General features: G+C 46.1%; 1 protein-coding gene across 1 annotated transcript; it reads right to left on the reverse strand.

Moving 5' to 3' along the window:
- Positions 1–2892: 2892 nt before the first annotated feature.
- On the reverse strand, positions 2893–5800 carry LOC119341757 (auxin-responsive protein IAA25-like). Its single transcript, XM_037613613.1, has 5 exons — positions 4561–5800; positions 3725–4020; positions 3487–3625; positions 3326–3405; positions 2893–3222 (listed from the first exon to the last, which is right to left on the reverse strand). Exons 1-4 carry the CDS (start codon positions 4809–4811, stop codon positions 3333–3335), a joined length of 759 nt encoding a protein of 252 aa, XP_037469510.1. The 5' UTR covers positions 4812–5800; the 3' UTR covers positions 2893–3222; positions 3326–3332.
- Positions 5801–9323: the final 3523 nt, after the last annotated feature.

Raw genomic sequence — 9323 nt, forward strand, 5'->3', positions numbered from 1 at the left:
CAACTAAATACTACCTTATAATTGATGTTTTGGTAAGATTTGATTTTATTTGAGTATGGGTAGTAGAAGGCAAGGAAGTTTGTGTTTAGTTGAGAGTTTTTAAGATTTGATTGAATGAGTTAATGCATGACGTTGTTTTGGAAAGGTGCCGATTTGATTGAGTTAATGCATGTGTTAAATGGGCCGGGTGTAAGACGCTCATGGGCGTAATATAGTGTTGGTGAGGGTGAGGCGAGACTACCAACTCCCCCTTTAGGAGTGGAGATGATTATAATTGATGTTTTGGTAAGACTTGATTTGATTTGAGTATGAGTAGTTTAAGGCAAGGAAGTTTGGATTTAGTTATGATTTTCTTAAGATTCAATTTGAATGAGTTAATCCATGATGTTGTTTTCGGGAAGTGCTGATTTGATTGAGTTAATGCACATGTTAAATGAGCCAGTTGTAAGACGCTCGCGAGTGTAATATAGTGTTAGTGGAAGTGAGACAAGACTACCAACCCTCCTTTAAGAATAGATATTTATATTCTAAATTAAATGCATATATGTAAAAAAATAGATAAATTTACTTATGAAATTTGACAACACATTTCCGCAAAATGTTTTGTGCCATTAAGAAGATGTACGTCACATTTGATGAAAATATTCCCACGTTTCAAAGAAATGTGGTATACAAATGTAAACAAATGTTCGCCGTAGGTTAAAAAAATGTATCATGAAATTTTAAAGAAAATATTTGCATGTTTCCAAATCATGTCCGTGAAATTTTCAAAAATGTTTATATAGTGTAAGAAAAATGTTTGCTTAAAAAATGTTTATCAACATTTAAAAAATATACAACATGTATTTGAAAAAACCTTACCATCTTTTTAAATGTACATCATGTATTTGGAAATGTCCAAAGTGTATCAAAACATATGTTTCACGTGTGCACTAAAAATGTATATTGTGTAGTCACAAAAAGTAGACATGTGTTAAAAAAAGGAAACCGATTAAACCTGACAAAGTAACAAAAAGAAAAGCAAAGAAAACTGAGGAATACAAAGAAAACCAAGAAAGAAACAAAAGTATAACCAAGAAAGGAAAAAATCAAAGAAAACCAGTGAAAAAACAAAAGAAAGAAGTATAACAAAGGAAAAAAAACAAAGAAACAAAGAAAAACCACAGGAAAGAAAAATATAGCGAGCAGGCGAACCTACAGCGAAGCATGAGCAGCGGCGAGCGGTTGCGCGGCCGGCCTGATTCACTCGTCGGTAGGCGTTCCTAATAATAGGAAGGGAAATGTATCGAAACGGCGTGCCGGCCGAACTTTCGGCCGGTCGCTCGCGCTCACACCCAAACCCCCGCATATGCAGCACGACCTGCACGCGCAGCCGCATGCAAAACTGCTCCCGCACATGGCGGGTTCTACGCACCTGGCTCTCCGCAAAACTGCTGCATGCAAAGCTGCTCCCGCACATGGCGGGTCCTACGCATCTGGCTCTCTTTTCTATCTTATCTCTTCCCCTTCTTCTACCTTCAGCCCACATCGTAGTTTCCCTAATGCTATAACCGTTGTCTCAAATTGCTACAAGCTGCTTCCCACGCAGCTACAACCGGCTTCACGATTTGCTACATCATACGACCCCGTGTTTTTTCTGCATGTTACCACCATTGTCACAAATTGTTACAACCGGCGTCCCACACAGTTACATCTAACGTTGCTTTTTGCTACATCGCATGGCCACCATGTTTTTTGCTACATGTGACCACCGTTGTCACAGGGATGCTGAAACCAACATCTTTTTTGCTAGATGCTTCAACTGGCATCACAATATGCTACAACCAGCATCGTATTTTGCTACTACCGGTGTCGCATTTTGCTACATCGCACATGGCTTCGTGATTTTTGCTACAACCGGCCACAAAAAAAGCTGCGTCCGGCGACGTGATTTGCTGCAACAGCCATGGCGAAGTTCGACCGCACATGGCGCACCGGCGAGCAGCTCCGACGAGCATGCAGGCGAGCGGCGGCTCCGGCGAGGAAGCCGACGAGCAGCTCCGGCGAGGAAGCCGACGAGCAGATCCGGCGAGCGCGCCGACGAGCGGCTCCGGTGAGCAAGCTACCAACGGCAACGAGCCTGTACGTGAGGATGGAGGAGGCTTTGACCCACGCGCAAGAAAGGAGATGCAATCTGGACGGTTATTGTTACGTGAATCGAACGACTGGGGCTGTACCGGCCGAAAGTTTCGGCCGGTGCGCCGGCGCCCAGTACTGGCCTAATAGGAATCGGTACGGGCTAGACATAGCCCTGGCAGGCTACAAGTACAGACCCCGCCCACAATGAAACCGTCAGTAGCCGTGAATATCTCATCCTTCCCTAATCCAAGATTGAAGAAAGATCTACGAGGGACTTATGGAGAATGTAGTCAAATCCAGGGTATCCGGTTGGATCACGAAACGGCACGACACTTCCTGTCATCCCCGTTCTCTTCCTCCTCGCTCTGAACTTCTCCAAGCAATTCCTCTTGTATCAAGGCCTGTAACTCGAATTCGTGTTCGTGAGAAGTGAATCAGTGGTGGGTTGCCAACAGTTTCTGGCAATGTCCCCTTCCAGAACATGTCCAACATGTAATATTCTTCCTTAATGAAAAGGCAGCTGCTCCTTCTGATTTCTTGGTAAAAACTAAACTGGATTGTCGTAATCCACCTCAATACCAGACTCAAAAGGCATAAACTGGTTTGCGCTTGCGCCTTTCTGTGACAAGATTCATGTTCCCACAGAAGAGGCTAAATTCCTCAAACAAACTACGTTTTTTTTTTGGAAAAGGAGACAAGCCTCCGGCCTCTGCATCAATCGATGCATGCAGCCATTCAAACAAACTACGATGAGAGCAGAAAGCTGCACGCCGATTGATAAAACGCTTCCGAGGAGAAGAAGATTTAGCATGTTAGTGTAACGGTGCCGTACTACCTATTTCACCATATATGGTACAGTACATAATTACACCCTGCGTTATTTTACATGAACATTAGCTAATCCACTATCTTCTACTATTCGATTGCACAAGCAAAACTTCCTAGAGTAATTAATCACACGACGCCCCTAGACACACGACAGGTGGGCTCATTGGAGGGGAAGACCATATCTGCATGATCCGTGCAGGTTGGAGCTATGCAATCTCCTGTTGTCATTTGCAGTCGGCTAGATGATGCACAGGAACTGCCTCACACCTGATCATCCTGTAACCGCAGAAAGCAACACGGTAGTACTGTCACTCGACAAATAAATGCAGTAAACTTTGTGAGGACAAACGGTGCGCAACTGTTATGCAAGAACACACACCGTTGTTCTACTTCTTATTGCTTTTGTCAGCTCTAGGGTCCCTGGCAATGTAGAGCCTCTTTACCGAAGCGACGAACAGCCTGCAAGAAAGATCGATCAGTGACCACTTCAACTTGCATAAAAAATGAACGGCGTATATGCCGGCCACTCCCTCGACTTACTCCCATGGAACGTCGCCGACGAGCATGCGGTCGCCCTCGTTGTCCTCGTACAGAAGGATGTAGTTCTTCATCGTGCCCTTGCCCTTGTGATATTCCAGCTGCTCTTCACCCCCTCTGGTTGCAATCCTCCCGTGGCCATCTGAAATCAACCAAGCAGCTCATATATGTCAGTGAACATGAGCAAGATGGAGTTTGATCATACATAGTGTGCAGTGCAGTGCAAACCAAGGATTGTCACCTGACAAGAAGCCATGGAACATGCTCTGCAGAGCACCAGACAGCGAACTGTAGCCGCGGTGTGCATTCAGGTCAATCTTTCTCCCAACGGCGTACCCTTCCAGGTTCACCTTCACGAACATGGCCGGCCTCTCTTGTACTGCAACTCCAGTGTTTATGTTTCCATGGTCTTCTTCTTCATAGCAGTGTTCCACTTTACTCAGGTCTTCAGAATATGCAGGCCTTGTGGATGTGGCGGACAGGTTCTTGCGGAATGTGCGCACCGGTGGCCATCCGACCAGTTGAGGGCGATCTTCTCTGAAAATTGTTAGCGAAACTTGCTGAGACGGTGACAGACAAGCCAGCAAGATTCCAAGCCTCTTTGCGTGTAGTTCATGACAACAAGACATACACCATTTTTTTGCGGCGAACGAAGACATAAAAACTTGAGACATGCTAGTATGTTACCGCAATATCAATTCATTTATTCTAGCTTGTTATCTTTCTTTTCTTTGGCGAGGGAATTGTTTTGTCTATCACAATCTTGTTTACCTTCGTATTTATTTGCTTTTTTACTTTTCGCATTCTCCTCTCTTACATGCAAATTCTCTATGTTCCATTGACATCTGTATATACTATTCCAGAATATGTTCTGGTGAGATCAAAATAGGGACAAACTTAAAACTTATTCAAACACGAGCCCCCATTTAATCAAAGCATGTTTACATTCATAAAGCTATATCTAGGTTGTATTACTAGAACTCGGAACTGTACTTCGTTTCAGCCTATATACCATCTTATTTTCGTAACATGATTGCGAAGAAACAACAACTGGTTTGTGGTAACTGATAACCAAACCTGTGGGCAGGACACTCATTAGGCCTCTCCTGAGGTTGTTCCAGGGCCGCCTTGTCTTGCCTGGCGGACAGGCTCCAAGGGTGCACTCCAACACCAAGCCATGGAGTAGTAGCACCACCACCACCACTACTCAGGCCATTGTCTGAAGAGATGCCAAGCCTAAGCTCAAGGTTGTTGAGGACACCTTCCTGCAGTTTGCTAGCATCTCCTTGCTCCTGTTTCAGGCTTGGTGCAACTGAAGAGCTCTTCATGGCCTCGCCGAGCTGTAGCTCTGGTACTTCACTACTACCTGTGTCTGTCTGTGCAATTTGTGAGAGTGTGTGCGAGAGGTCTTTATGGTGTTGAGTTAACTGTGAGATGGAATAATTAAAGGTAAGTGAGGGGGCATTTGATGAGAAAGGCAGGTGGCTTTGTGGGGGACCTTGGTGAGTACTAAAGTGGAGTAGTGGGGCCTAACTAAAAGCATGAAGCGATAATGATGGCGATATATAAGAAATTCACTGATGGGTTGCAAGAAGTTCCTGGTACAAATTATGATTCCATAGAATGGCTCATGTTTACCTACTGTAATTTTTTTAAAGGATGGCGGGAGGAATGCCTGTTCATTGAAGAGAGAAAGTAGAGTAAAAAAAGTCAGAGCTGATGTATCTGGGCTATTTGCTGATAAGGCAAGAAAGATCGTAATCACGTTCGGTCCATCAAAATTTCAAGGCCAAGTCAAGGAGCAAGGTGGAGTGGAAATGGAAATATGAGCCGATACACCCGCCCTCAGAGCGCATGAAACTGAATGGGACACAAGTGGTCGAGTGGATGTGCATCTCCTAATCGGTTTTGTCTGACCTTGTGTCTCAAGGGGGGATGCAGTGACTATTGGAGCTCCAGCTGAAACCTCAGTCCACCTCAGTCTTTTTCCTGAAAGGGAGTTTGCTCTGCCGGAAATTGGCAATTTGGACAGCAGTAACACTGAACCTGAACATGCTCCTGAAGATGCTTTCATACTCTTGCCTCGTTGCATTATGTAAGCTTTGGAGAGTACTACGTGAAACGCATGTGAACTTCTGTCGAGTGTAGTGAATGTCCTAGTCTTGGAGAATAAGCCTTCAAATTAGATGGAAATTCTCTCAGCTATTGGGGGATATGAGATGAATGTTGATGTTACTGCACAAGTGGTTTTCTAACTGCAAATGAAGTATGCACTATATTCTAATGTACCATACCTACGAAGCTATTTTCAGAAGCTAAGATAGAGTAGTTATCAACAAATTGGTTAACAGAAGCAATTATTCATATGCGTAGAGACTTTCGCAAAATAAAAATAAATGTATGCATAGAGATAGAAAAGAATACCTGCAACATTGTCCAACCATCAGGAAGTGTTTGTTGTAGTGGCACAGTAAAAAGCACTCCTCATTGTACTTCTTTACTGATCAATAAAATAAATTCAGGAATATTTATCAATTTGCAACAAAGAATTGATAGACTTGAGGTAAATAAAATTTATGTTTTCCTTGCATTCTGCTACACCAATAATTTTCAGTAAACCAAATGCACATTTTATCAATTCTGCATACATGAGCCCTTGGTAAATTAACTGGGAGGGTAGTTTCCACCCTCCTGCATTACTTACTTACCAAAGATATATCTCGATTTATACCCAAATATTATCTGTTTATTAAACCCGACAAGTTGGATTACCTATTGTTACTCCGATCTCTTTACATAAATGTGGAAGCAGTGCATGCGATTCCATGCTGCACCTACATGTGCCTCAAAATTCTCACCGACTCCTAAGGAGTCTATCGAATTGTACCATCTTTCTATATAAACTAGAAAAGAAGTGTTACTTTATTCTTGATCCTCCATGCAACGACAGCTCCTCACTTTCCATTTTAACATAATGTTTAGTATCTCTTCTTTACATGTAATGTGGGGAGCTTTACTGGAAAGACACTTAGCTTTTTCACTTATAAGCTTCACCACTTGCATGCATCTTCTTTAGTAGTACATCTCTTAACAAGGATGTTACTGTCTACTAATATACGCATCAGTACAAAGTGCAAACCTATATATCGGCTAGCCCCCTAAGTAAGTTCCATTCCTCCATGATTGGCCTGCCTAATTGCATGCAAAGCAAGCGTATAGCGATTAGCTGCTCACCCAAGAGTATCTTGTCCTATCTAAAAACCATCATGATATAAAAGTCACTGGAATAACTGCCCTTTGGTACAGATTTCTTCCTTAGTGCTTAAGGAGTAGGCCGATGATAGGCGATGCAGAAACATGTCCTGTCTGCTCTACATGCCATGCCATTTGCAGAGCGTAAGTGGACTCGATAATGAGAGGCTTTTGTTGACTTATCTTAACACAGCATAGGATTCAAGCTCATAATGATGAGTGAGTCAGGGATCCTCTGGTTGCTCTGCCTCGTGCTACGGCTTACCGTATCTTCATAACTGTAACTGAACATGAAAACTTTCAAGTTAATGGAAAGTGGTGGATTGGAATGATACCTCGTGTATATCTTGCATGCAGCAGCTCTTATACTGATGTTAAAATCGCCTTGTGCCAAATGGCTGAGTTTAATGAAGAACCATTCATTTGAGGGAGCTGCATTTTGTGCAGTTATTCCTGTTGATTAACACAGACTGACAATAACAGAAATGAACGAATAAAGAAGATGGAGAGAAAAAAGGGATAACGAAGTTACACTTGTTGGGAGAAATTAAAGCAGATTCATCAGATGAATCGAGTGATGGGAACCGGAAAGGCAAATGCGTTCATCTGGGCACACCATCATACACAACGCGGGAAGCATATTATTCTTTTTTCGATGAAAACCCCAAAAAGCATAATTGCCAGATGCAATTCATGTTCTTCACTCCTCCCTGCTTAACAAGACACCTGTGCCCTCAATTCCCAAACCAAATGATTGTCCATACACTGTCACTCGCAGCGTGAAAGAGAATGCGGGCCTCTGCCGCGCATATGATCGAGCACCTGGTGTGCAGCTTGTCAGCCACTAGGTAGCTACTCCTAGGTCGAAGATGATAACGTCTAGTGGATCTAGGCAAGTTGATCGGACGCCTGAGGTAGTTATTACCTGTCCGCTGGAGAAGAGAAGACAGTAGTGCGGCTATGGATGGATGGATTGACCCCGTGAAATATAACCAAGATCTTGCAACCTTTTCAACTCCTCCTTTTTGCTTAAAGGCGGTCACTTTGCAGGTTCCAACTTTCAACCCAGGGCAGTGGGCAGAGAATTACAATACAGGGAGCAGAATGATATGATATGATACCATACATCAGGCAGCAAGGGTTGACTTGTGCTTCACCAGTGTTGCTCTCATCAGGGGTAAGCACCACGGAGTGTCTTGTCTTGGAGGTGTCAGGTTTTGCCCTGCGTCAGGTAAAGGAAACTGAATGTTTTCCCCCATTCTCATAGGCTCGGCAGATCCACACCAGCAATAACAACTTCCCATAACATAGGTCTAAAAAAAAAGACTTCCCATAACATAAGGGCATCTCCAGCCGTCCCCCCGGGCTTGAAATAGCGCTGCCTGGGGACGAACCGGTGATAAATTCGGCGTGGGGGCGGTTGGTTTCCCAGCCGCCCCAAGGTCGCCCCGAGACGCTGTTTTTTAAAACCAAACTCGGCCGAAAATCGGGCAAACACGACACAAAATTCGGCCAAATTAGATGATTTCATTGATATTTGTACAAAAAACTAAAAACATAATTTAGAAACAACTAAAACGACAACTAAAACTACGACTACTGTGTCGCCGCCGTCCGCCTTCTACATACCGAGCAACCTGTAGAACTTGGTGTAGTCGCAGCCGCCGCCGTCCTGCGTGCGGCCGCCGTCCCTGTTGCACCCCTGACCAGGGTCGCCGATGCGTGGCCCTCCTTGCGTCCGCGGTGACGAGCGGCGATCTCCTCGAGGGCGCGGCACTGGCACGCCATCTCCTCGCGCACGTAGTCCTGCCGCGCCCATTTCAGGGCGGTCTCGTCGGCGGCGGCCATGGCCTCGTGCTCCTTCTTCACGGGGAGAAGACCCTGCTCGGTCCTCAGCCTGATGAGGCGGGAAGAGGGAGGAGAGGGGCCATGGCGCCCTCGTTGATGACGAGGGCGCCGCCATGGGTGCGGCGCCTGAGCGGCGTCTCCTGTGGCTCCGACTTGACGGGGTGGAGCGCCAGCGAGCCGGAGGAGAGGAAGCCCAACGACGAGGATGTCGTCGTTTCCATTCGCCGCGACGTCCAGGAGCTGTCGCGACAATGAGAGAAGGAGGGGCGCCGGGTACTCAAGGACGGCCTCGAGGGTGCGGTCGGGGTCGCCCCACCATTGGCGTCGTCCGTCGAAGTTGAGGAGGCCACGAGGCTCGACACCATTGGTGGAGGCGAGCCGATCCTCGTGTCGCCGGGCAAAGTACGCCGTCCACAGCGCGTTGCTGTCGGAAGCGTACCTCAGCTCATTCCTCGCCGCTGCCGGCAGCGAGGACCAGATGCGCGTGACTTCGGCACGCCGATCAGCTCCAGTGGGCACTAGAGGCACCGGGCCGCCACCGGCGCTGAGCCTCCAGGAACCCGGCACCCGCATGTCCGGCGGCGCCGGGTAGTCGGCTTCGTAGAGGAGGCGTGCCTCGTCCTCGTGCAGGTGGCGGCGGCTGAAGCTGTTGGCCGTTACACCATCGCCTGGGTAGCGTTCATCCATGCTCGTTGTCAGGGGGAGAGGAAAGACGTGCGTCGGCGGTGTCAGGTCGAGAG

This window comes from Triticum dicoccoides, chromosome 7B (assembly GCF_002162155.2).
Source record: "Triticum dicoccoides isolate Atlit2015 ecotype Zavitan chromosome 7B, WEW_v2.0, whole genome shotgun sequence".
NCBI classification, from domain to species: Eukaryota; Viridiplantae; Streptophyta; class Magnoliopsida; order Poales; family Poaceae; genus Triticum; species Triticum dicoccoides.